General features: G+C 36.9%; 1 protein-coding gene across 14 annotated transcripts in view; it reads left to right on the top strand.

Annotated features, from left to right (window-relative positions):
- The window catches only part of CFAP70 (cilia and flagella associated protein 70), a 123,793-nt gene that overhangs the window by 58,642 nt on the left and 37,551 nt on the right, over positions 1 to 27,600 (top strand). For 5 of the 14 annotated variants that reach the window (XM_084997299.1, XM_084997296.1, XM_084997303.1 and 2 more), the window contains 8 exons: positions 2,114 to 2,205; positions 9,707 to 9,771; positions 10,075 to 10,265; positions 10,721 to 10,852; positions 15,132 to 15,257; positions 17,601 to 17,734; positions 17,853 to 17,968; positions 18,156 to 18,380. In XM_084997299.1, coding sequence (XP_084853425.1) covers positions 2,114 to 2,205; positions 9,707 to 9,771; positions 10,075 to 10,265; positions 10,721 to 10,852; positions 15,132 to 15,257; positions 17,601 to 17,734; positions 17,853 to 17,968; positions 18,156 to 18,380 — 1,081 coding nt within the window. Of the gene's footprint in view, positions 1 to 2,113; positions 2,206 to 9,706; positions 9,772 to 10,074; positions 10,266 to 10,720; positions 10,853 to 15,131; positions 15,258 to 17,600; positions 17,735 to 17,852; positions 17,969 to 18,155; positions 19,372 to 27,600 lie in introns of those variants that run through there. The other 9 variants (XM_084997300.1, XM_084997298.1, XM_084997297.1 and 6 more) reach the window with 4 other exon arrangements.

Below are 27,600 nucleotides of genomic sequence, written 5' to 3'. Positions count from 1 at the left end.
TGAAAGTTGAAAGAACCCTTTGAAGATGGAAGGAGAGGAATTTCAGGGCCAGAGAATAGCTTGAGTCAAGGTGGCCAAAGAAGGTAGCAGAATCTAGGGTAAATCAATTAATTGTGTATGATTTAGAGAAATGAAAGGAATGGTTCTAGAAGGATGTGAGAAAGAAGACAGAAGCTGAGTTGTGTTGTAGAAAGATTTGAAAGACTTGCTAAAAGTTTGGGCTTCATTCTGTAGGTAATGAGGGACTCTTAAGCCTTATCTTGGAGACTAACATGAAAGGTTTTTAAGTCATATAGAAATAAGACCTCATGAATGTTTCAGGCAATACTCTTGCAAGGATATGGAAAAGAGAGGTTGAAATCATGGTAGGGGCCTTTGGATGTCAGTTTATAGTTTTGGTTTGTTTTTTTTTTAATGGCCGTACCATATATGGAAGTTCCTGGGCCAGAGATTGAATCCGAGCCACAGCTGTGACCTACACCATAGCTGCAGGAGGACGGGATCCTTTAACCCACTGTGTTTGGGTGAGGAGTGGACCCATGCCTCTGCAGGTACCCAAGCTTCTGCAGTGGGATTCTTAACCCACTGTAACACAGTGGGAACTCCTATAGGTTGGTTTTTTTTTTTTTTTTTTTTTTGTAGTACAAATGAGTGTCGATGGCAGTTTAATTTAGGGAAGGGGTTGTAGTAAAGAAAATCAGAAACCTGAAGAAGCAAGGAATGAAATTAGAAAGATTCAGGGTGTTGAGGAAGAAAAGTTAAATATAATTCAGGTTTCATCCCTTACTTTCTGGAAATGGATGACAAAATCATTAGGAGAAAAGTCAAAATAGGGAGTTTGCTTCGTGGTGCAGTGGAGATGAATCTGACTAGTATCCATGAGGATGTGGGTTCGATCCCTGGCCTCACTTAGTGGGTCGGGGATCTGGTGTTGCCGCAAGCTGTGGTGGAGGTTGCAGATGTTCGGATTCTGCATTGCTGTGGCGTAGGCAGGCAGCTGTAGCTCTTATTGGACCCCCAGCCTGGGAGCTTCTATCTGCCTCAGGTGCAGCCCTAAAAAATGTCAAAATAGAGGTTAATATAGGGCAAATGTTAATATAGGGCAAATGATAAATTCACTTCTGGACATGTATTTAGGATGCTGGCAAAAATCTGGATTGAAAAGTTCCCATTGTGGTTACAAACCTGACTAGTATTCATGAGGATGTGGGGTCGATCCCTGGCCTCGATCAGTGGGTTAAGGATCCGGCATTGCCATGAGCTGTGGTGTGGGTCGCAAGGGCTCAGATCTCATGTTGCTGTGCCTGCAGCGTAGGCCAGCAGCTATAGCTCTAATTCGACTTCCGTATGCTGCACGTGCGACCCTAAAGAGAAAAAAATATATCTTAATAGAAATGTCCATCATGGAGTTCCCGTTGTGGTGCAGTGGCTAATGAATCCGACTAGGAACCATGAGGTTGCGGGTTCGATCCCTGGCCTTGCTCAGTGGGTTAATGATCCGGCGTTGCCATGAGCTGTGGTGTAGGTCACAGACGCGGCTCAGATCCCACGTTGCTGTGGCTCTGGCGTAGGCTGACGGCTGCAGCTCCAATTAGACCCCTAGCCTGGGAACCTCCATATGCTGCGGGAGCAGCCCAAGAAATGGCAAAAAGACCAAAAAAAAAAAAAAAGAAAGAAAGAAAAAGAAAAAGAAAAAAAGAAATGTCCATCAGGTTGAAGTTGATTAATAGTGCTTAGGAGGATGTGAGTGGGAATGTCAGAAGGTTATGAAGAGAGTATTTCTGCAAGGCTTATGAAAGAAGTTTGATGCAAGAAAGAATGGCATTCACTTGAAACAGTTCTAAGAACAGTATTGAACAAGTTAGAAACAAGGCTGGGGTGGAAGTTTGCAAGAGTAAAATTGTAAACCTTTTTCTGCAAGAGATAACCACTGTTGCTATTTTTCTTTCCAGTTATTTTTCTATGTAAAAAAAATATTTTAATAGTTAAGGTTACACTATGTATACAGTTATATAGGCAATTTTCTCACATATTATGAGCATTATGTTACCAAAACTTCTCATAAATATCTGTTTTTCTGGAAAGAATAAATGAGAGAAAAATGTCTTTACAGCAATATGTAGAAGCAGGAACATACATTGTGTTGGAGATTCAGCTGGACAAAGCCTTGGTTCCAAAGAGAATGCCGGAGGAGCTAGCCAGAAGGTGTGTAGCAGTAGTTCTCATACTTGATTTGCAAAACAGTTTAGGTACAATTTACAGGAAGTCATTTTGTCCAATGCATGTAATTTTTCTTGGGCTAATCAGCAGTTTTCTGGGTTTTTTGGTCACATGAAATTTCTTTTTTTGCTAAAGTATAGTTGATTCACAATGTTGTGCCATTTTCTGCTGTACAGCAAAGAAACCCAGTCATATATATATATATATATATATATATATATGTATATATATATATATATATACATATATATACACTCTTTTTCTCAGGCATTTTGTCCCCATCATGTTCTATCCTGAGAGACTGGACACAGTTCCCTGTGCTATCCAGTAGGACCTCATTGCTCATCCATTCTAAATGTAATAATTTGTGTCTACTAACCCCAAACTCTCAGTCCACCCACTTCCTTCCCTACTCCTTGGCAACCACAAGTCTGTTCTCTGTGTTTGTTTCTATTAAACTGTAGATAGGTTCATTTTTGCCATATTTTAGATTCCACATATAGGTGATATCATATGGTATTTGTCTTTCTCTTTCTAAATTACTTCACTTAAATATGAGAATCTCTAGTTGCATCTATATTGCTGTAAATGGCAGTATCTTGTTTTTAATAAAATGCTTATTTTTTTCCATTATAGCTGGTTTACAGTGTTCTGTCAATTTTGTACTGTACAGCTTCCTTCCTTCTACTACCTTTAGGTTTAGTTTGCTCTCCTTTTCTAGTTCTTTAAGGTATATAGTTAGGTTATTGATTTGCAATCCGTCTTTTCTTTTTTTCTTTGGCTGCACCCGCAGCATGTGGAAGTTTCCAAGCTGGGGATTGAACCCAAGCCACAGCAGTAACAATGCTGGATCCCCAACTGCTAGGCCACCAGAGAACTCAGCAATCTTTTTTTTTTTTTTTAAAGGGCTGCACTCATAGCACATGGAAATTCCCAGGCTAGGGTCGAATCAGAGTGGCAATTGCCAGCCTACACCACAGTCACAGCAACCCCAGATCTGAGCTGCATCTGTGACCTGCACCACAGCTCACAGCAACCCCAGACCCTTAACCCACTGAGCAAGGCCATGCATCAAACCTGTGTCCCCATGGATACTAGTCGGGTTCATTACCGCTGAGCCATGATGGGAACTCCTTTTCTTTTTTTTTACTGTATTCATTTATATATGTAAAGTTTCCTCTGAGCACTCCTTTCTCTGCATCCCATAAGTTTTGGTATGTTGTATTTTTTTGTTTTCATTAATCTCAAGTTATTTTTTAATTCCTCTTATGATTTCTCCTTTGGCCAATTGGTTGCTTAAAAGTGTGTTGCTTGGAGTTCCCATTGTGAATCAGCAGGTTAAGGACCCATTGTGTCTCTGTGAAGATGCAGGTTTGATCCTTGGCCTCATTCACAGTCGGTTAAGCATCTGGCATTGCCCTAAACTGTAATGAAGGGAAGGTCGAAGATGCAGCTTGGATCCAGTGTTGCTGTGGTGTAGTCTTCAGCTGCAGCTCCAATTTGACACCTGGCGCAGGAACTGTGCCATATGCTGCAGGTGCAGCTGTAAAAAGAAAAAATAATAAAAAATAAAATAAAAGTGATTGCTTAATTGCCACAAATTTGTGAATTTTCCAATTTTCTTCTGTTGTTGATTTCTAGTTTCATTCCATTGTGATTAGAAAGGTTACTTTGTATGATTTTACTGTTTTTCAATTTATTGACATTTCATTTGTGGCCTAACATGATCTATCCTGTGGAATGTTCTATATATACATAAGAATTAGTGTGGTTTTTCTGTGGATGTTGAGCATTGTTCTCTGTTTATTAGGTCTGATTGGTTTATACTGTGGTTTGAGCCTTCTTACTTCCTTACTGATCTTCTGTCTGGTTGTTCTGTCCATTACTGAAAGTAGGATATTGAAATCTCTATCACTGAGAACTGTCTGTTTCTCCCTTCAGTTGTCTCAATTTTTGCTTCATTTATTTTAGAGCTCTGTTGTTGGGTACATATATGTTTATGATTGTATATTTTATTGTTGTCTGGAAACTTTTAACTATATATATTTTTCTTCTTTGGCTCTTGTAAGAATTTTTAATTTAAAATCTATTCTGTCTGACAGTAATATAGTCATTCCAGCTCTGTTTTGGTTACTATTTTTATGGACTGTCTTTCATTATACCCCTACTTTCAATCTTTTATGTTTCTGTACATTTAAAGGGGTTATCTTATAGATAATAGAGAGATGGACCCCATTTTTTTTAAATCCAATCTTCCAATCTCTGCCTTTTAATAATTAAGTTTAATCCATTTACTTCTACAATTTATCTATTTGTTATGTGTATATCTTACATAGTCCCTTCTGTATCTGTGGGTTCTGCATCCACAGAGGGATTTACTTCTATAATTTATCTATTTGTTTTCTGTATGTCTTACATAGTCCCTTCTGTATCTGTGGGTTCTGCATCCACAGATTAAACCAATAATGGATTGAAAATATTTGGAAAAAAATTCCAGAAAACTCCAAAAAGCAAAACTTGAATTTGCCAGGTACTGGAAACTATTTCCATAGCATTTACATTGTACTAGATATTTTAAGTAATCTAGAGATAACTTAAAGTATGTGGGAGGATGTGTGTAGGTTATATGCAAATAATATAGTATTTTATGTAAGGGACTTAAACATCTATGGATTTTGATATGTAGAAAGTGGTCCTAGAACCAATCCCCTGTGGATACTGAGGGACAAATGCATGTTTTCTGTTCTATTTCTTTCTTCATTACTGCCTTTTTAATATTTAATTGTTTTTTATAATGTGCCATTTATATTTCCTTCTTCTTTCCTTTTCTTTATATTATTTAGTTTTTTCCTTAGTGGTTACCTTGAAGATTACAATTAACTTCTTAAACTTATACCGACCTAACTTGAATAATACCAATTTAGCATCAATACTATAATCTATCCCATAATTACTATAATATACTATAATCAATGCTATAATTATATTGATTATAATATAATCTCCATCCCTTCTTCTTTGTATTACCATTACAGATTATATTTTTATACATTTTGTGCCTGTTAACAAAGGTTTTTAATTATTATTTTATGTGTTTTCCTTCTGGAAAAAGAGAGGAGGAGCTACAAATTTAAAGTACCATAATACTACCTTTCTTATTTATCTTTACCAGTGTTCTTTATTTCTTCATTTTCCTTCAAGTTGCTGACCAGGGTCCTTTCATTTCAGCCTCAGGGCTACCTTTTGAATTTCTTATATGGTAGTTTTTAGTAACAGCTCTCTTAGCTTTTGTTTGTCTGGAATTGTCTTAATTTCTCCATTCTTGAAGGATAGTTTGCTGGATATAGAATTCTTTGTTTGTAGGGGTTTTTCTTTTCAGAATTTTAAAGATATCACCTTAGTGCCTTTTGGCCTCCATGGTTTCTGATGAGAAATTATCTATTAATCCTATAGATGTTATTGAAATTATCTGTTAATCTTAAGTCACTCCTCTCATCGCGTTTATGATTTTTTTCTTTGTCTTGGACTTCTGACAAGTTGACTATAATGTGTCTTAGTGTGGATCTCTTTGAATTTTTCCTGCTTTAAGTTTACTAGGCTTTATTGCATAGATTCATGGCTTTCATCAAATTTGGGGAGTTTGAGGGAGTTATTTCTTCAAAACGCTTACTGCCCTCTTTTCTCTCCTTCTTAGAGTCTCATAATGTGTGTGTTGATTATAGAAATGTGTACATTGATGGTGTCCCATCAGATTTTAGTCCTTGTTCACTTTTTAATTTTTTATTTATTTTTTTCTGTTTTTCAGACTGGATGATTTCCATTGTTTATTCTTCAAGTTTGCTGGTTCTTTATTCTACCTGATTAAATCTGTTGAACTCTGTACTGAATTTTTATTTCAGTTGTACTTTTCAACTCTAAATTTCTATTTAGATCATTTTTATAATTTCTGTCTATTGATACTTTCATTTTGTTTATACATAATTTTCCTGATTTCTCTTAGTCCTTCTTCCATGGTTTCCTTTAGCTCTTTGATCATGGTTAATCAGTTTATGTAACATCTTCTTATAGAAAGTGCAATTTCTGGGCCTCTTTAGGAGCAGTTTCTGTCAGTTTATTGTTTATTTTGAGAGAGCCATACTCTTATGTTTCTTGTACATGTTGTGATTTTTTTTTTTTTTGGTTGAAAATTGAACATTTGGATACTATAATGTGGGAATTTTGAAAATCAGATTTTCCCTTCCCCAATATTTACTGTTCTTGATTGTTGCAGTTGTAGCTTGTATTCAGCCAGTATTTTGACCAATATTTCCTTGAATGCCAATATCTTAATATAAACAAACAAATAAGAACAAGACAAAAATCCTTTTTTGGTCTTTGCAGATGACTCTCTGTTGGGGCGTTTTTTTAAAAAACACTTAACCACGCTGTTTATAATTCTGCCTCAGGCTTCACTTCCTGCTTGCACTGAGACTATCCATCAGTCAGTGGTGAAAGCTTAGATCTTCTCCAGTCTTTTCTGAGCATGTATCCTGTCCTGCATATGTGTGTAGCTTTCTAAATTCCTCAGTATAGACAAATACTTTTGAGTACCCCAATTTCCCAAAGAAACTCTCTGGCTTTTCCTTCTAGGCCTTTGGTAGTCTTTTTTATGTCTTAACCATAATTTTTTGTCTCAAAGAGCTGTGGGTTTTTGATAATATCATAATGAGTTTGAGCAGTGGCCACCCTCTAATCTTCTCCCCTGAATGAGTTTCAAGGTTGGAGAAACAGAATCTAGTACATTATGTTATTCCTTTGGGTAGCCTAAGACGAGTTAGAACAAAACATAGTAACTTAAGAATAAGGTATGCTCTGCTCCTCCCAAATCAGGGACCAGTGTGCCACACTTGAATTGCAGAGTGCCATCTTGTGACTGCCACTGAGCTAGGGCAGGGTCAGGTAAAAATGCCACAAGACTTTAGAAGTATTTTTTAATCGCCTTTTTCTTGATTCAGTGTTCTCTTTGTTGCTGTAAACCTTTGACCCTTTGACTGTTTACCAGAGTTCTGACAAAGTTGGTTCTGGCAGTTTCTGATTGTTTTTTCAAAGCTCCTGTGCGGAGTGGGAGTTTGGAGTTATCTGCTTTGTCATTTTGCTGACATCTAGACTTCACCTCTTGTTTTGAGGAACACCGTGCTCAATGAAGGATGAAAGGAAATGATAACTTACATCTTTGAAACTATTTACTACAGATTTTTTTTTTCCTTTGCCCACAGCACACAGAAGTTCCTGGGCCAGGGATTGAATTTAAGCCATAGCAGTGACAATCCTGGGTGCTTAACCACAAGGCCACCAGGGAATTCCAATTACAGATATTTTTAAATCTTTTGGTAAATATTGTCCAATTGCCTTCCAAAATTTTGCAGTTCCTCAAGTGATGTATAAGACTGTTGTTTCTTTATACATTCACCAATGCAAATAATTTTTTATTTTGGCTATTTTTACAGGGAAATAAATTTTCTTATTTTAATTTTAATCCACATTATAAATGTTTTGTGAGATTAAACTTTTTTCACATATTTATTAGTCATTTGGAAGTCTCCTTTTAAGACTTGTCTGCTGTTAATGGCATATTCATGTTTTATACTAGAGAGTTCTTAAACTTTAAAAAACTTTGGATTTAGCCCCTTTCCAAAAATTAATTGAGAATATTTGCCATAAATTATGGATTAGTACTTCAGTTCTTTATTGTCGAATAGTATTTCATTGTATGACTATATCATATTTTGTTTTTCTGTTCTTTAGTTGATGGACATTTGGCCAATTTATTCTTAATACAGCATTCTATAGAATGTTGTACTAAAATGGAAGTCGATTCATGTAACTCCTCCGTTCAGAAACTACCAATGACTCCCCATCACACTCCTGAGTAAAAGTCAGTCTTTATAGTGGCCTACAAGGGGTCCTAAGTATCCTGCATGTACTTTGTCTTCATTTTTTTCAGTTCAGCCAAACTGGCCTCCTGCTGTTTCTCACACATGCCAGATATACTTTTGCAGCAAGGTCTTTACACTTGCTGTTCCTTTTTCCTGTAATTTCTTTACCACTTTCCTTGTCTACATGACTTGCTTCCTTACTTCCATCAGCTCATACTTAAGTGTTATTATCTCAGTGAGGCTTTCCCCGGTGAAATATGCTCCACAATTCCACCACTCCCAGGCCCCAACATAGTCTACCTTTTTTTTTTTTTTTTTTTTTTTAAAGTCTTTTTTAGGGCTGCATCCGAGGCATATGGAGGTTCCCAGGCTAGGGGTCTAATTGGAGCTGTAGCTGCCGGCCTATGCCACAGCCACAGCAACACCAGATCCAAGTTGTGTCTGTGACGTACACCACAGCTCGCAGCAATGCCAGATCCTCAACCCACTGAGCAAGGCCAGGGATCAAACCCACAACCTCATGGTTCCTAGTCGGATTCATTTCCACTGCACCACGATGGAAACTCCAGAGTCTGCCTTCTTGCATTATCTTTTTCTATGGCACCTATCACTAATATATTTATCTTACTGTCTTTTTTCCCCCAACTAGAATGTAACCTCCATGAGGACAAGAATTTTTGTCTATTTTGTGCAATGCTCAATTCCCAACACTGAAAGGGCACTCAGTGTATCTTTTGAATGAGTAATAACATTGTCTCTGGAGAGAAAACTGGATGACTGGACAAGACTGGAAGGGGACAATTTACTATATATTGTTTCATACATCTTAAATTTTGAATGATATGGATATATTATCTATTAAAATAAAATTAAAATTAGAAATTGTGAGCAAGGTATAAAATTACATCGGACTTATTAAGGAAAAATTGAATTTGAAATTTTTTGGTAAATTTCAAAGGCAGTGTAATATACTTCATTAGGAATCTGAAACTATAAGGAGGAAGAGCTATAAGCTAATTCCCTTTAAGTTCTTGTAAGCCCTCCTGAAAATGGAAAGTAGAAGTTTGGCATAAGTAGTTTGTCAGTGATAAAATATGTTTTCTTACTCACTTAAAGTCAGATATCATTATTATAGTTTAATACAGTCTTGTAAATTATGACAGTATATTTACTATCCTAGATAGATAAAGAAAGTGTGCACTTGCCACTTATATTTCCAAAACTTTGTGCTTTCAGAGACTGTACTGGTTATACTTAAAGTCATAACATCCATTCCTTCTACTCCTGAGTTCAAGTAGCCTCTTGTGTACAACAGTTTAAAAATAGTGTAAGGGTAAAGCCAGGGCTCAAATTAGCCAAAAGTACAACTTAGCTGCTTCCTGGCTTCCTTCTAATCTAGTCCATAACCATAAGCTCTTCGAGGTTCATATCTCGGCTCTTAGATGAGAAAATTGCACAGTGCTCAAGTGTAGTGGGCAACTGACCTTAGATCTCCCCCACCTTTGGAGGTGGGAAATAACATAAATCTGCATTAATAAAGTTATGTTTTGGTTTGTTTTTATCTGATACAGGGTCAAGGAAATGATTCCTCCAAGGCCACCTCTTACCCGTCGGACAGGAGGAGCTCAGAAGGCAAGTGCCAAAGCCAAATGAGTGCACCCATTTGAAAACAAGGCATGGGCTGTAAAGTATGTTTTCCAGAAGGAGCGAGAAGTTGTAGCTTCACATATCTTCCTTCCTGCTTCTATTTGTGACCAGTGGCAAATAGTGACTAGCATACAGTGTTTAATCTTTGGTTGATGGTTTCTGAGCTTGGAAGAAATGGGCAATTTATACCTAAAATGTTATTAAATGTAAGACCTAATCCAATTTGACTTGCATTTCAGGTTATGACCTCTTTGAGGCCTCTTTATCAGACATTTTGTACTTTCATAGGCAGTAAGTGACTACCACATGCAGATCAAGAACATTTCTAGAGCCATTCTGAATGAATATCACAGGATGTTTGGAAAACAGGTAGCCAAATTGGGGAATGATTTGGATTGTGAAACCCTGGAGGAACAGAAGTGCCAGCTCAACTACGAACTTAATTGCTCTGGAAAATGTTTTGCATTCAAAGAACAACTCAAGGTAAATATTGGTTTATTTACTAGGTTGCATAGATTTTCATGAAGCATCTTCACTATACACCTAGTTATCACTTTTCTCTAGTTATGTTCAGCTATACTCCACCTTTCTTGCTGTTGGTACAAAAAGCTCTGTTCTCTGTGATAGGAATTGTTTGACCACCATAAGAAATGTAACATGTAAACATAATTCTGAGGTTTTTCTTTGCCGTTATGACTCTGTTCACATAGTACAAGTCCTGTATTGACCATTTAGTATGATGGTGATGTCAGGAAAAGAAGCCATGGGAAGTATGTTGATTGGGGGAAAATTAGAGATCCAAGAGTCTAGTAGTCACCAAGAGAAATTAATCACCTTCTGGAGTTCTGATGAGCCTTTGATAAGAAGCTCAAGGGAGGCCTTTGATGTTAGCCTGGTGCTGGACTGTGTTATCAGATGGTGATCTGTGTCTCTTGCAGCATGCTGTGGTAAAGATTGTGAGGGAAAAGTACTTAAAGACAACATCATTTGAAAACCAAGAGGAACTGCAGAAATTTATTAGTGAGCTCTATGTGTTCTTGGTGGATCAGATGCATGTGGCCTTAAATCAGGTAGGTGCTCAAGAGCTATAGTACCCCTCCTTTTCTCCATAGGTCATCAGGGTCCCCTCTGAATAATTCCTTCCTTTCTTCTTTTCTTCCTTAATTCCACAAACGTTTATTGAGGTGTGTACTCTGTGCTAGGCTGGAAAACACAGTGATGAATAAGAAACAGTCTAAGTTATAGGACTAATTTTGAGGGAAATAAGGGAGGATCCTCTTTCAACTTCCTAGAAAAAATTTATTTAATAACTGTCAAATTCGATGAATAAAAAATAAAATCAGCTATATAAATGGTGAAGTAAAAATTATCATCCTGATTATTCTGCGAATGTGTGCAATTCTCAATTTTTTTCTTCAAGATTGATAATCAAATCAAAACAAAACGAAAAACTATGAGTTTTCAGACATTATGCCTGAATGACAGTGACACTTCAAACCTACCTTTTCTATCTGACTGGTAGCCCTCTCTCTTCCGACTTATCTGTTCATATTTACACAGCTTACATCTTAGCTTCATTTGCTCATTTTTTAAATGTATACAAGTTGTGGTTTGTTTGGAAACAATGACAGAATCAGTTTTTTTTGTCTCCTGGTAGTCTCTACCAGCTATGCCCCCTCAAAGCCTCTGTTCTATTCTTTCCTTGACTGTTTTTCCTTCTCTGCCACCATACTTTTTCTTTCACCTGTTCAGCCTTCCTGGAAGAGATAGGAGAGGAATGTCCAGTATCCTAGGATTAGGACAACAGTCCTGCACAGATGATTTGAATGATTTGATTTGAAAAACAATTGAGAATCAAGCACAAGATGGTAATTACTGTTACTTTATGTCCCCAAGGACTCCCTGTCTAGTAGAGAAGACAGGCATAAAATACAAATAACTGCAGTTAAGTGAGGTCAGTGCTGTGATAGAGGTGTGTCCATATAGAGCAGGTTAGGGGGTGCCTAAAGAAAAAGTTATCAGCTTTACCCTGAGATCTTTCAGGGAAGGATTCACAGGAGATCTGGGCCTTGAAGGCTGAAAAGAAGCTCTCCAGGTAGATGTTTCAGAGCATTTGAGTCATATGTAACACCACAAAAGCTTGGACGCTTAGAAGAATATGGCATATACAGAAACTGTAGATAGTTCAGGAGAAGAAGTTGAAGTGGTTGAGGCACAGTGAAACAGGTGATGAAGCCAGGGATCAGTTCCTGGTAGGCAAGTTGGGAGTGTGGAGGGAGGTCTTATATATCACACAAATAAGTTTTGACTTTTTCCTTTATTAGTAGTTGGATGCAATAAATTGAATTATTTTACACTGGGAAAAAGTATGATTATATTTACATTTTACAAAGAACACTTTGATAGCAGAATGAAGGATGGGTTAGAGGTGATAAAGCTGGGTTAGAGGTGATAAAACTGGGTATTGCATACTGAGAAAGAAAAGGGGTCAAAGATTCTTAAATTTAAGGCTCTTAGACTGAGTTGCTGGTAATGCCATTGACTAGGACAAGAAATTCAACAAGCAAATTTGATGGAAGGCAGATGATGTTGAATTTAGTTTTGAACATTGGGCTCTAGAGGGGTTTTACTCTAGAGAGAGATGTGAGTTTGAGATGAGATTTGGGAGCCATATAGATGCTAGTCAAACTGTGGTCATAGAAAAGCATGCTAAGAAAAGCGTGATAGTAGAGAGAAAAGCAAGCTGGTGACAAAACCCTAGGAAACACCAACAGTTAGGGGATGGGTGAATAAAAGAATTAATGAAGGAAACAAGTGAATTGTTGAAAGGGCAAAAAAGATCCAGAAGACATTGGTATCTCAGAATCTAAGGCAAGGAAATTTTAAGAAGAAAAAGTGGTCAACATTGTCAAATACTCTAAGAAATTCAAGGAAAAAAAATCTTGGGTCAGGGGAGGAGAGATTTGAGAAAGGTGATTCAAAGGCACAAATTTCCAGTTTGAAGATAAATAAATACTAGGGTTGTAATGTACAGTATGGGGACTATAGTTAAGACTGCTGTGTGGTATATAGGAAAGTCATTAAAAGAGTAAATCCTGCCTTCTCATTACAAGGACAATTTTTTTAATTTTTTTGCTTTCTCTTTTTATTGTATTTATATAAGATGATGGATGCTAACTAAACTTTTTGTGATAGTCATTTTACAATATATGTAAGTCAGTATATGCTTATACAGTGATGTATGTCAATTATATCTTGATAAAATGGGGAAAAAGAAAAACAAAATCTGAAAAGCTTTTATTGGATTTGGCAATAAGGAGATTGTTTTTAATATTTTATAGCATTTTCATTGAGCTAATGGAGTGGATTCAAATTATAATGAATTGAAGGGTAAGTGCATGATTAGGAAGTAGGTAGAATGTAAATTCAGGAAGTTGGAAGATGAAGGGAAAAGGTGGGAAAGTGGTAGCTAGAAATTAGAGATTTTCTTTTTGAAATGGAAGAAACTTTAGAATGTCCACAGGCTTAGGAAAAGGAGGCAGCAGACCAGGAGAAGTTGAAAATAAAGGGGGAAAAGAGGGGATAAGCAATGGCAAACTCAGGATATACAAGTGGAAAAGGATCAAGAATTTCAGTGGAAGGATTAGCCTTGAAACAGAGAAGGTTGTGATACCTTTTCCTTTGAGACTGAAGGGAAAGAGATACAATGGATGCAGAAATTTTAAAATGTGTAGGATTAAAAAATTGAGGGTGTTGTTTTGTTTTGTTTTGTTTTTGCCTAATGGTTTCTCCTTTCAGCAACATATTTACTGAAAGTGAAGAGAATAAAGGTTGAATGAAAACCTTGAAGCGAAGAAAATTTATATGTTGTATAACATTGTGGAAAATGTTGCTGAACAAGGACAGATACATAGATTATTGAGAGTATTAAAGGCCTTCAGCTAAGACTGTATGCATTTTTCCTCCGGAACAGTTAGCAGCTACTGTCTAGGAATAAAGTCAGATTGTAGGATTGTTTTAATTTGGGAGTTTTCTGGACAAGTGCAGAAAAAGGACAAGGATGCCTGTGACTTTAATGTTCTGGTGAGAGTAGTATGAGTCCAGGCTTATCCATTTGGGAAATGATAGGCATATTGGAAGTCATAGAGCAGTTTTAAGGGGGCTAAATGACAAGAAGGCAGAAGACTTGTAATATGGGTTTTAGGAATGGAATTAGAGGTATCCTTTTTCAGGTCTGGGCATGGAAGTGTGTTGCCAGAGGGATTTAGAGGTCAAGATCATCAAAATTAAAAAGAACAAAGAACAGAGGCATTAATCAATGATCAGAAGCTCTCTAGCCCATCTCAAGTTTAGCTTTACTCTTTGCATCCCTTAATAACTCTATTGTTAAAGTCAGTAATATTATTTTTATTTCTAGTTAAAGAATTTGGGGGTGGGTCTTCCATGGCCATAGCTTCTGGCCCAAGAGATTAATTATTATACCAGATTTTCTTTCCTGTCTGGGCACATAGAGTAAATTATTTTTCCTTCTACCTTTCTGGCTACTTCTAAAATGTCTCCTTTGTAGAATCTGTCTCTATATACCACTGAAAATACTGACATAGCTTCCAAAGATTTACCCTTGTCTTGTATATTCTTGATGTTTGAGGACTCCAGCAATTTTTTTGCCAACCTTGTTCTTGTCATGGCACCTAAAAATGGTAGTATTTGTCTGTGCACTCCAGAAAATGAAAAAAGCAATTTGAGGTTAGAAGTGATTCGGCGGAGTTCCCGTCGTGGCGCAGTGGTTAACGAATCCGACTAGGAACCATGAGGTTGCAGGTTCGGTCCCTGCCCTTGCTCAGTGGGTTAACGATCCGGCGTTGCCGTGAGCTGTGGTGTAGGTTGCAGACGCGGCTCGGATCCCGAGTTGCTGTGGCTCTGGCGTAGGCCGGTGGCTACAGCTCCGATTCAACCCCTAGCGTGGGAACCTCCATATGCCGCGGGAGCGGCCCAAGAAATAGCAACAACAACAACAACAAAAGACAAAAAAAAAAAAAAAAAAAAAAAAGAAGTGATTCGGTTAGGGATTCTGACTGCCACAAGGGTTGTGGAGAGCAGTTCTGCCCTACATATTTTTACTCACTTCCATGAGCTGAGAATGTTCATATTCAGATAGCTGAGATTCTATTTCACCCTTGTTATTTCTCTCTTGGTACACTCTCACTCTCTTACAGTACTGACAAGACTGTAAGAAATCTCAGTGTTGCTTTAGAATCATGACTAGACTCTCACATTTGGATATTCTTATAAAACTTCTCTACTTGTAATTGCTTCATTTCGTCTGCCTAACATCTTGATGCTGACAAGACTATGCCAGATGATGTCCAAGGCACTGCTTCAACAATTCCTACCAGCAGTGAACAGCTTCGACTCTTTGCTTTCGAAGCAGAAGTCAATGAGAACTTTGAAATGGCAGCAGCGTACTATGAAGAGGTAATTAAGCATCTTCCCAGTGGTTGTTATTACTGATATTTGTAAATGTGAATGTAAGTCATAGTAGTTTTTGGTTGTTTAAAATCCAGCCTTGTTGTTGAAAGGATAGGCACATTGATCAATAAAACAGCGTCCAAAAACAGATCCACCAAATAAGGCCATTATATTTTTTTACAAAATTCTAAAAGAAATTCGATGTGGAATGGATAGTTTTTTTTTTCTCCAAAAAATCCTGTTAGAACAGTTGGTTATCCAAATGCAAAAAATCAACCTAGAGAAATGGCAGAGCAAGATGACATGGAGCTCACCTTCCTGTCACAAGTGCACTAAAAATACATCTACAACATGGAACAATTCTTACTGAAAACTAACTGGAAACTGGCAGAATGCCTTCTAAACAACAAAAGCTCTAAGAAAGATACATACATAATCAAGTAGAAAGGGAAGGAAAGCAATTGGATTGGGACCTGAGTCCCTGGGAGGGGACTCGGAGGAAAAGGGAAATTGCACTGGCATATACCCACCCTGCGGAGTGAGTGGGTCAAGTCACGGCTGGGTTCCTATGTAGAGGAGACAGCCCCACCTTGGCTGGTTGGAGGACAGCTGGGACAGAGAGAAAGGCTGGAGAACCCTGAACTCCACTAGTGAGGAGCACAAGTGTGATAGCTTGCTCCTGAGGACACAGAGACGTCTGCCCTCCTGGATGCCAGGTTTACCGTGACTGCCTCACCACGAACCCTAGCCCAAGCCAAGCTAATGCTCCAGCCCCTGCTCAGACCACACCACAGTGCAGCATTGGATCTGGGGGGACAAATCACAACCAGGGAAAAGGCTCCACCTTGGGCTTCATTTCAGAAGAGCCACTGACGCCTACAGGGGCAGTGCATCTATCTGACTGCTCTTTGCCTGTGGGCACCTCTTGCTTCAACACTACCCACCTCCGATGTAAAGGTCCCTGTGCAGAGAGGAAAACACACACTTAATGGGAATATAGCTAGCCTGAGGAAAATTGTCAAATGCAATATTGCGAAGCTATTGCCCTATATTTTCTTCTCAGTTTTATAGTTTGGGGTCTTAACATTTAGGTCTTTGATCCAATTGAGTTTTTATTTATTTATTATTTGATTTGATTTGATTTTTTAGTCTTTTGTCTTTTTAGGGCCACACCCTCGGCATATAGAGGTTTCCAGGGTAGGGGTTGAATTGGAACTACAGCTGCCGGTCTACACCACAGCCACAGCAATGCCAGATCCAAGCTGCGTCTGTGACCTACACCACAGCTCACAGCAATGCCGGATCCTTAACCCACTGCAGGTTCGATCCTTAATCCAGGATTGAACCTGCAACCTAATGGTTCCTGGTCAGATTCGTTTCCTCTGCGCTAGGACGGGAACTCCTTTATATATAATTTGTCTTTTGAATTGAGTTTTTTTTTAATATATATATGGTATTGGATAAGAGTCTAGCTTTATTTTTTTGGTATATGGGTATCTATTTTTCTTAGCATTATTTGTTTAAAAGACTGTCTTTTCTCTATTGCATGGTCTTGGTACCTTTGTCAAAAGTCATTTGTCCATATATGCTCATATTTATTTCTGGGCTTTCTATTCTATTCCCTTGGTCTTTATATCTGTCCTTATATCAGTACCAGACTAATCACTGTAGCTTTGTAACTTTCGAAATTAGGAAGTGTGGTCTTCCAGGTTTGTTCTTCCTTTTAAATACTGTTTTGGATACTCAGGGTCCCTTGAGATTGCATATGAATTTTAGAATGACTTTTTATGTTTCTGCAAAAAACATCATTGGGATCTTGATAGAGTGTGCATTGTAAGTTCCTTTAGGTAGTTTTGACATCTTAACATTAAGTCTTCCATCCTGTGAACATGGAATGTATTTCCATTTGTTTATGTCTTCTGTAATTTCTTTCAGCAATGTTTTTTAGTGTTCACTCATTATGAGTTGCTTTTATTATTACGTATTTGCAGATAAGTTTATATTTGCCTTCTCAAGACTATGGCATAAATAATTATAAGTGAATCTTTATAATGAAACATAAAATGAATCTTTTAGATTCTCAAGTAATCAGATGACCATATGGTGACCAGAACACTGACACTAGGAAGCAATGAGTTGATGAGTCATTATTTATTGACCATGTACCATAAGCCAGAGAAGTGATTGTCCTAGGCATTCAGAATTCAGTGGTAAACAAAGAAGTCACAGTTTCTACCTTCACAGAGCTTATAGTATTTATGGAATACTTACTATGTTATGTGTTATATGCATAAAGAATATGACACAGTATTACAATAGCCTTGGTCCTTCTGATGTTTCATGTGGTAGAGGTTAGTCCGTGAGCCCCAGAACCTGGAGCATTGGCTGGACTATGGTGCCTTCTGCCTCCTAACTGAAGACAACATCAAAGCACAAGAGTGTTTTCGGAAAGCCCTTTCCCTGAACCAGAATCATGTCCACAGGTATGGTGGGAAGGGAGATAAGGAGTGAGTAGGAGCAGATAAGCTTCTTGAAATTGTCATGGTTCCATGACTGTGACATGGGACCAAGTTGTAAATTATGTTGGTGGTGTCTTCTCAGCTTGTTGCTGTGTGGTGTCCTGGCTGTCCTGATGGAGAACTATGAGCAGGCAGAAATTTTCTTTGAAGATGCTACTTGCTTGGAACCAACTAATGTTGTAGCCTGGACTTTACTTGGTTTGATATTTTCCTGTGATATGAATATGTTTTCTTTCATTAGAAGATTTTCCCTTTCTCTTTTCACTCTTTAATGGCTCATCATGTAGTTCTTCAATGTTGGTAAAAATGTGGGAAATGTTGCAATTCTTCATTATATGATGGTGGGAAATTGGTCACATTTATTTCAACACCTTTTTTTCTTCAGGCTTGTACTATGAAATTCAAAACAATGATATTCGAATGGAAATGGCATTTCATGAAGGCTTCAAACAGCTTCAGGCACGAATGCTTCAGTCACAAGTAACAAAGCAGAGGAGCACTGGTGCTGTAGAGTTCTTTGAAGAAGGAGGGAAAACAGAATCCAGTTTAGGCCTTTGGGGAATTACTAGTGGTTCTTCTACAGCAGCAATCAAGATGGAAGCCCAAGCAGGTGGGAACAAGGAGGTGATGAGTGGCTATTGGAAAAATTACTGGCCTTATGAATAAGACCTGACACATAGTAGGAAAGCAGTGAATAATTGTCAGATGCATGAGTAGGTGGAGTTCTGAGTTGTCCCAGTGATACCAGGAAAGAGTCCTTATACATATTTCTTCATTCATATGACTGAAAGTCTGAAGCTTGTAGTGTTGCTACTCAGTTTTTTTGTCTTAGACAATGTACTATCTCTGTATATTCCTCAAAGAGGTGTCATTGTAGCAGAGTAAACCTCTCTTTTCCCCGTCACTCTCTTCCCCAGAATGTAAGGTCCCACTGTTGTGATTGGTAAATTTATTTATTTATTTATAAACTCTGTGTTTTCCATTGATATTTTCCTTTCCTTCACTTTAGGACATCAGTTATTTTCATGTGTTTAATATGGGTGTTTTTATTTATGTGTTTCTTGCATGTGTTATTTAGTTTATAAATTATTTATAAATGTAGGTATTTTTGTGCATATATTTTCAGCAGTTTGAGGTATACAAATTGACATTTCATAAACTGCACATATTTAACATGTATAATTTGATACGTTTTGACTTATGAACACACTCTTGGAAATAGCACCACAATCAAGATAATGAACATGTCCAAAATCCTCCAAAACTTTCCTTGTGCCCATCTATAATCTATAATCTCTGTCTTTTGCTACCATTTCCAGATAACCACCAATTAGCTTTCTATCACTATAGATGAGTTTGCATATTCTAGAATTTTAGAATTAAGTAGAATCATGCAGTATATACTCTCTTTTGTCTTTTGTCACTAAGCATAATTATTTTGAGATTCAGGCATATTACTGCCCAAATCAGTAGTTCATCCTCTTTTATTGCAAAATAGTATCTCAATGTATGGAGATACCATGCTATGTTTCTCTAGTCACCTGTTGATATGTATTTGGGTTGTTTGTAGTTTGGGACTCTTAAAATAAAGCTTTTATGGATATTTGTGTACAAGTCTTTGTATAGACAAATACTTTAATTCTCTTGTATAAATACTTAGAAGTTGAATAACAGGGAATTCCCATCATGGCTCAGTGGTAACGAACCCGACTAGTATCCATAAGAACACAGGTTTGATCCCTGGCCTTGCTCAGTGGGTTAAAGGATCCGGCATTGCCATGAGCTGCGGTGTAGATCGCAGACACGACTTGGATCTGGCGTTGCTATGGCTGTGGTGTAGGCTGGCGGCCACACCTCTGACTCAACCCCTAGCCTGAGAACATCCATATGCTATGGGTGCAGCCCTAAAAAGACAAAAAAAAAAAAAAAAGTTGAATAACTGGGAACTTGGGCTATTTAGCACTATGCTTTTTATGTTCAAAATATTTGGGGACTTTTCCAGATATCATTGTTTTTATTTCTAATTTAATTTCATTGTGGTTAAAAACACACTTTGCATGATTTGAATCCATTTAAATTTATTTGGACTTGTTTTATGGTCTAGTATTTGATCTGTCTTGTTAAATGTTCCATATACATTTGAAAAGAATATCTATTCTGCTATTCTTGAGCAGAGTGTTCTATAGGTATATAGTAGGCTTAATTAGTAATTGTGTTTTTCATCTCTCCAAATGCTTTGTAGTTTTGTGCCTTTGAAGTTTTGTTTCTATAGTTCATCCTACCTCATCACGTTTTCTTCAATTAAATTTATAATATCAGTTTTGCATTTATATCTTTTTTGTTTCTTTTTGGTCATACTTGAGACATGGAAGTTCCCTGGCCAGGGATTAAACCTGTGCCATAGCAGCAACCTTAGTGGCAGCAGTGACAATGCCAGGTCCTTAACCTATAGAGACACAGAGGAACTCCTTCATTGATCTATCAGGATCCCACCTTTGAAGATGATGCTAAATAGGCATTCAGTTTTATTTTTCTCCTTAAAGAGATCTAAAACCTTCTATTAAGCCATCATCTTTTACCCTTTGATTTAAAATGTATATGTCTCTGAGATCTCAGTTCTGCCTTATTTGTCTGATCTTAAAACAATATCAGACTGTTTTTATTGCTGTGGTGTTATGGTGTACCTTCATATTCGATATGAAATTCTCCCATTTACTTGCCTCTTCTATACCTGACTTACTTATTCGTGAATCTTTATTCATCTATATGAATTTTATAATGAATACATTAAAAAGTAGATTTATCAAGTATATTAAAAATCCACTTAGAAGCTTTAATCGGACTGTATTGAACTTACAGATTAATTTAGGGATAATTAACATCTACATATTATTAAGCCATTGCATTCAAGTGGGTGGAGGATCTCTCCATTAACTTTGGTCATCTTCTGGATTCTTTATTATTATTATTATTATTATTTTGCTTTTTAGGGCCATATTCATTGCATATGGAGGTTCCTAGGCTAGGGGTCTAATTGAAGCTACAGCTTCCAGCCTACACCAGAGCCACAGCAATGCCAGATCCGAACTGCATCTTTGACCTACACCACAGGTCACGGCAATTCTGGATCCTTAACCCAATGAGCGAGGCCAGGGATGAAACCTGCAATCTTATAGTTCCTAGTCGGATTCGTTTCTGCTGCGCCACGACGGGAACTCCCTGGATTCTTTTTTTTTCTGTCTTTTTGCCTTTTCTAGAGCCACTCCCGCGGCGTATGGAGATTCCCAGGCTAGGGGTCTAATTGGAGCTGTAGCCGCCGGCCTACACCAGAGCCACAGCAATGCCAGATCCGAGCTGCGTCTGCGACCTACACCACAGCTCATGGCAACGCCAGATCCTTAACCCACTGAGCAAGGCCAGGGATCGAACCCCCAACCTCATCATTCCTAGTCAGATTCGTTTCCACTGTGCCACAACGTGAATACCATTGTTTTTTAGATTGAACTTATATATGACAATTTTGTTTGACTCTTACTGATTCAAGTAGATTAACTCTATTGTTTTTTTCCTAGGATATTATCATATCATCTGCCAATAATGATATTGTCACCTTTCCCCCCAATCCTCATACTACTCATGTCTTTTTAGTACCTACGATAATATGTCATACATAATTGCGATGTTCAACCTTGTCTTCTTTCTTTCCTAGGATATTATCATATCATCTGCCAATAATGATATTGTCACCTTTCCCCCCAATCCTCATACTGCTCATGTCTTTTTAGTACCTACGATAATATGTCATACATAATTGCGATGTTCAACCTTGTCTTCTTTCCTGCCTTAGGGAATGAGTTTAGTTTGTCTATTAAATATGAAATATATTGTAAACTTTTTCTAAAAATGCCTTTACAGAATTCTTAATTTGAAAAGAATTTTTTTTATTAATATGTGTTAAACTTTGTCAAATTCCTTTTCTGCATCAATGGAAAAAATAAAATTAACCTTTTATTTATTAATGTGGTGAACAATATTGATAAACTTATTTTATGTTGAGCAATCCTTATAATAATTGGATAAATCCCACTTGATCATAACACATTAATTTTTAATGTTCCTTTGGATTTGAATAGCTAATGCTTTATTTTAGATCTTTGTGTCTATGTTCATAAATAACCTGTAATTTTCTTTTGTCATCTAGTTTTATAATCAGGATTATTAGGCACCTTTTGTTCTTTACTCTTCTATATCAACCTTATATGATAGCAATTGATTTTGATTTAAACATTTAGCAGAATCCAACTCAGCAGACCTGGGGTTTTTGTCGGGGGAGGTGTTTGACTATCATTTCATTTTCTTAATCTTTAATGTATTTGTGTTCTATATTTCATATTGTGTTATTTACACTTTTAAGGAGTTCATCAGTTTCATCTAGGTTTAATAATTTATAAGAACATTTTTACGTATTAATCTGTTATTTTAAAATAGACTTTATTTATTTATATATTTATTTTAGGGCCCCACCCACAGCATATGGAGGTTCCCAGTCTAGGGGTCGAACTGGAGCTGTAGCCACCGGCCTACACCACAGCCACAGCATTGCCAGATCCAAGCCATGTCTGCGACCTACAGCACACCTCATGGCAATGCTGGATCCTGAACAACCCACTGAGCAAGGCCAGGGATCTAACTTACACCCTCATGGATGCTGGTTGGGTTGGTTAACCGCTGAGCCATGACGGGAACTCCTAAATAGATTTTATTTATTTATTTATTTATTTATTTTGTCTTTTTTTTTTTTGCTATTTCTTGGGCCGCTCCCTCGGCATATGGAGGTTCCCAGGCTAGGGGTTGAATTGGAGCTGTAGCCACTGGCCTACACCAGAGCCACAGCAACGTGGGATCCGAGCCACGTCTGCAACCTACACCACAGCTCACGGCAACGCTGGATCGTTAACCCACTGAGCAAGGGCAGGGACCAAACCCGCAACCTCATGGTTCCTAGTCGGATTCGTTAACCACTGCGCCACGACGGGAACTCCTAGCTTTATTTTTAAGTGCAGTTTTAGGTTCATAGTAAATTAAAGGGAAGTTATAGTAGTTCTCACTGTGGCACAGTAGGTTAAGAATCTGACTGCAGCCCCTCAGGTTGCTGTGGAGGTGTGGGTTCGATTCCCCATCCAGTGGGTCAAAAGGATCTGGCATTGCCACAGCTGCAGTGTAGGTTGCAGCTGTAGCTCAGATTCAGTCCCTTCCCTGGGGACTTCTGTATGCCATGCGTGCAGCCATAAAATTAAAAAAAAAAAAAAAAAAGGGAAGGTAAAGAGATTTCATGTATACTTCTTGGCCTCCACACATGCACACATACATAGTCTTTCTTCCCCATTATCAGCATGCCTGGTGACAGATGATATGTGTATCTTATATACTTCTGTACCATCTATATATCTTCTTTGGTAAGATGTATTAAAGTCTTTGGCCATTTTTTAATTGAGTTGTTTATATTCTTATTGTTGAGTTTTAATGCTCTTTGTATTTTTTGATTAAGTCTTTTATTAGATGTGTTTTTTGCAAATATTTTTCTCCAAGTCCAATGGCTTATCTTCTCATTTTCTTCACATTATCCTTTGGAGAGCATACATTTTTAATTTCAATGAAGTCCAGCTTGTCAATTCTTTCTTTCATGGATCATGCCTTTGACATCCTATCTAAAAAGCCATACTCAATGTAATCTAGGTATTCTTTTATATTATCTTTTAGGAGGTTTATGGTTTTTGCATCTTATATTTAGCTCTATGATCTTTTTGTTTGTTTGTTTGTTTGTTTTAAATGAGAGCTGCAACGTTTATTTCAGGTTCTCTCGTGTTTTTTTTTTTTTTTTTGTATTTTTTTTTTTCTTTTTTGCCACACAGGCAGTATGTGGGAATTCCTGGGCCAGGGATTGAACCTACGCCGCACAGCAGCAACCAGAGCCACAGCGGTGAGAACGCAGGAGCCTCAACCTGCTAGGCCATCAGAGAACTCCCTATGATCTGTTTTGAGTTAATTTTTGTGAAGCTATGCGGTCTGTGTCTAGACTCTTTTTTTTTTGCATCTAGATGTCCAGCTGTTCCACCATTTTTTGAAAAGCCTATCTTTGCTCCATTGTATTACTTTTGTGGGGTTGATTTGTTTTGTTTCTTTTCTTTCTTTCTTTTTTTTTTTTTTTTTTTTGGTCAAAGATCTGTTTGTATTTATGTGGGTCTATTTCTGGGCTCTCTATTCTATTCCACCAATCCGTCTGCCTATTCTTTTGTCAGTACCACACTCTCTTTATTACTGCAGCTTTGTAAGTCTTAAAGTCAGATTGGGTTAGTATCCGACTTTGTTCTCCTTGAGTATTATGTTGGCTGTTCTGAGTCTTTTGCCTCTCCATATAAAGTTTAAAATCAGTTTTTTTTTTTTTTTTTTTTTGTCTTTTGTCTTTTTCTTGTTGTTGTTGTTGCTATTTCTTGGGCCGCTCCCTCGGCATATGGAGATTCCCAGGCTAGGGGTTGAATCGGAGCCGTAGCCACCGGCCTACGCCAGAGCCACAGCAACTCGGGATCCGAGCCACGTCTGCAACCTACACCACAGCTCACGGCAACGCCGGATCGTTAACCCACTGAGCAAGGGCAGGGACGGAACCCTCAACCTCATGGTTTCTAGTCGGATTCGTTAACCACTGCGCCACGACGGGAACTCCTAAAATCAGTTTTTTGATATCCACAAAATAACTTTCTGGAATTTTGATTGTAATTGCATTAAATATAGAGTTCCAATTGGGAAGAACTGACATCCTGACAATGGTGAGTCTTCCTATCCATGAGCATAGACTATCTCTCTATTTATTTAGTTCTTTGATTTAGTTCATCACAGATTGTTGTTTTCCTTGTACAGAACCTGTATATATTTTTTCAGATTTATACCTAAGTTTTTCATTTTTTGGATGATAATACAGTGTTGTGCTTTTAATTTCAAATTTCACTTATTTGTTGCTGGTATCTGGATTAACTTTTGTTAATTAAGCTTTTATCTTGCAATTTTGCTATAATAGCTTATTAGTTCCAAGAGTATTTTTTGGTCAGTTATTTTGAATTTTCTACATAGACAGTCAGGCCTTTTGCAAACAAAGACAGTTGTATTTCTTCCTTCCCAACTTGTATTCCTTCTATTTCTTTTCCTTGTCTTATTGCATTAACTAGAACTTCCAGTGTGATGTTGAAAAGCAGTGGTGAGAAGGGACATCCTTCCCTTGTTTCTGATCTTTGTGGGAAAGCTTCAAAATTTCTTACCACTAAGTCTGATGTTAGCTCTAGGTTTTTGTAGGTACTTTTGATCAAGTCTAGAAGTTCTCCTCAAATCCTAGTTCACTGAGACTTTTTATCTTGACAACAAGGTGTTGGACTTTGTCAAATGCTTTTTCTGCACCTATTGATATGATCAGATGATTTTTCTTCTTTTTCCTGCTGATATTATTGATTGCATTAATCAATTTTTGAATGTTCAATCAGCTTTACGTATCTGGGTTAAATCCTATTTGGTCATGGTGTGTAATTCTTTTTATACATTGTTGGTTTTGATTTGCTAATATTTGTTCATATTTTTGAGTCTATGTTCATGAGAGATAATAGTCTGAAGTTTTCTTGGCTTGTGAAGTTTTTATCTAGTTTTGGTATTAGGAAAATACTGGCCTCATAGAATGAGTTAGGAAGTATTCCTTCTGCTTCTTTCCTCTTAAAGATATTGTATAGAAATGGTGTAATTTCTTCCTTAAATGTTTGGGAAATTTCACTAGTGAACCCATCTGATCCTGATGCTTTTGGTGTTGGAAGGTTATTAATACAGATTCAGTTTATTTAATAGATATAGTTGTATTCAGATTGTCTATTTCTTTTGTAAATTTTGGAAGATCATGGGTTTTTTTTTAGGAAATTGGTTCATCTAGGTTATCAAATTTGTGGGTGTGGAAGTGTTCATAATATTTATTTACTATCTTTTTAATAGTATAGATCTATGGGATCTATAGTTATGACTCTTCTTTCATTTCTGATATTATTAATATGAGTGTTTTTTGTTTTGTTTTGTTTTGTTTTGGTTAGTTAGCCTGACTAGAGGCTTATTGATTTTATTGATTTTTTTCAAAGAGCCAACTTTTGGTTTTATGTATTTCTCTATTTGCCATTTTAATTTCATTGATTTTTTGCTCATATATTTATTATATCTTTTCTTGTAACTTTGTATTTAATTTGATCTTCTTTTTCTAGTTTCCTAAGGTGAAAACATTGATTTTAGATATTTATTCTTCTCTAATACATGCATTCAATAATAAAATAAAATAAAATAAAATAAAATAAAAAAACAAACTTCCCTCTAAGCAGTGACCCATTGCTTAATTAGTAGCATATTATTTAGTTCTACATTTTTTTTTTTGCAGCTTTTCTCTTTATAGTTTATTTCCAGTCTTAAACCATTGTGGTTGGAAAAGGTGCTTGATATGATTTCATTTGTCTTAAATTTATGGAGATTTGTTTTGTGGCCCAGCATGTGATTTACCCTGGATAATGTTCCATATGCACTTGAAAAGAATGATTTTTTGGGGATGCAGTGTTCATATATCTTAATTTTATATGATCTAATGTATAATTTAAGGCCAGTGTTTCCTTACCTATTTTCTATCTGGATGATTTATCCATTGATATATGGGTTGTTAAAGTTTCCTACTATTATTGTATTGGCTTCTCTCTTTATAGTTGATAATTTTTGCTCTGTGTTTTTAGGTGCATCTAAGTTTGGTGTATATGTATTTATAGTGGTTATACTTGTTGGGTTGATCCTTTTATCATTATGTAATGTCCTTGTCTCTTGTTATATTCTTTGTTTTAAAGTCTGTTTTGTCTCATGTTAAGTCTTGCTACCCCAGATTTCTTTTCATTTCCATTTACATGGAATATCTTTTATTATTTACTTACTTTCAATATGTGTGTGTCTTTAGATCTATATTGAGTCTATTGTAGGCAGCAAATAGCCTATACATGGGTCTTTAAAAAAAATCTATTCATCCACTTTGTATTTTGCCTGAAGCATTTAGTCCTTTTACATTTAAGTAATTATTGGTATGTATTGCCATTTCGTTAATTGTTTTCTGGCTGTTTTTGTAGCTCTTTGTGTCCTTTGTTCTTTTGCTTTTTTCCTTCTGATTTGATAACTACCTGTAGTGTTATGTTTGGATTCCTTTCTCTTTGTTGTATGTATACTTATGATAGATTTTTTGGTTTGTGGTTACCATGAAGTTCATATATAACAACTTATATATATGTACAACTTATGTATATACGATCTCTTAATTTTGAATGTAGTTTAACTACCCTACATTCTTACTCCCCCACAATTAATGATTTTATGTCATATTTTACATCTTTTTCTTTTGTGTATCCCTTAACTATTTTTGTTTATGTAAATGATTTTATTACTTTTACCCTTTAACCTTCCCAGAAGTTTTATAAATGGTTGATTGACTGCCTTTACTATGTTTGCCTTTATCAATGAGACTTTTCTTTGCATAATTTTTGTAATTTCAGCTGATGTCTTTTCTTTTCCACTTAGAGACGTCCCACTTAGGGACGTCCCTTTAACATTTTGTAGAGCTGATTTAATGGTGCTTAACTCTTTTAACCTTTGCTTGTCTGTAAAACTTTTTAGCTCTCCTTCAGATCTGAATAACCTTGTCAGGTAAGGCATTCTTGATTATAGGTTTTTGTTCTTTCTTCATGTTAAATATATCATGCCTTTTCCTTCTAGATTGCAAAGTC

This window comes from Sus scrofa, chromosome 14 (assembly GCF_054392235.1).
Source record: "Sus scrofa isolate SSC_HxYL_T2T_F1_AM1 chromosome 14, Sscrofa_HxYL_maternal_Yorkshire_Landrace_v2.0, whole genome shotgun sequence".
In the NCBI taxonomy this organism is placed as follows: domain Eukaryota; kingdom Metazoa; phylum Chordata; class Mammalia; order Artiodactyla; family Suidae; genus Sus; species Sus scrofa.
This window is presented reverse-complemented; position numbering and strand designations above follow the sequence as displayed.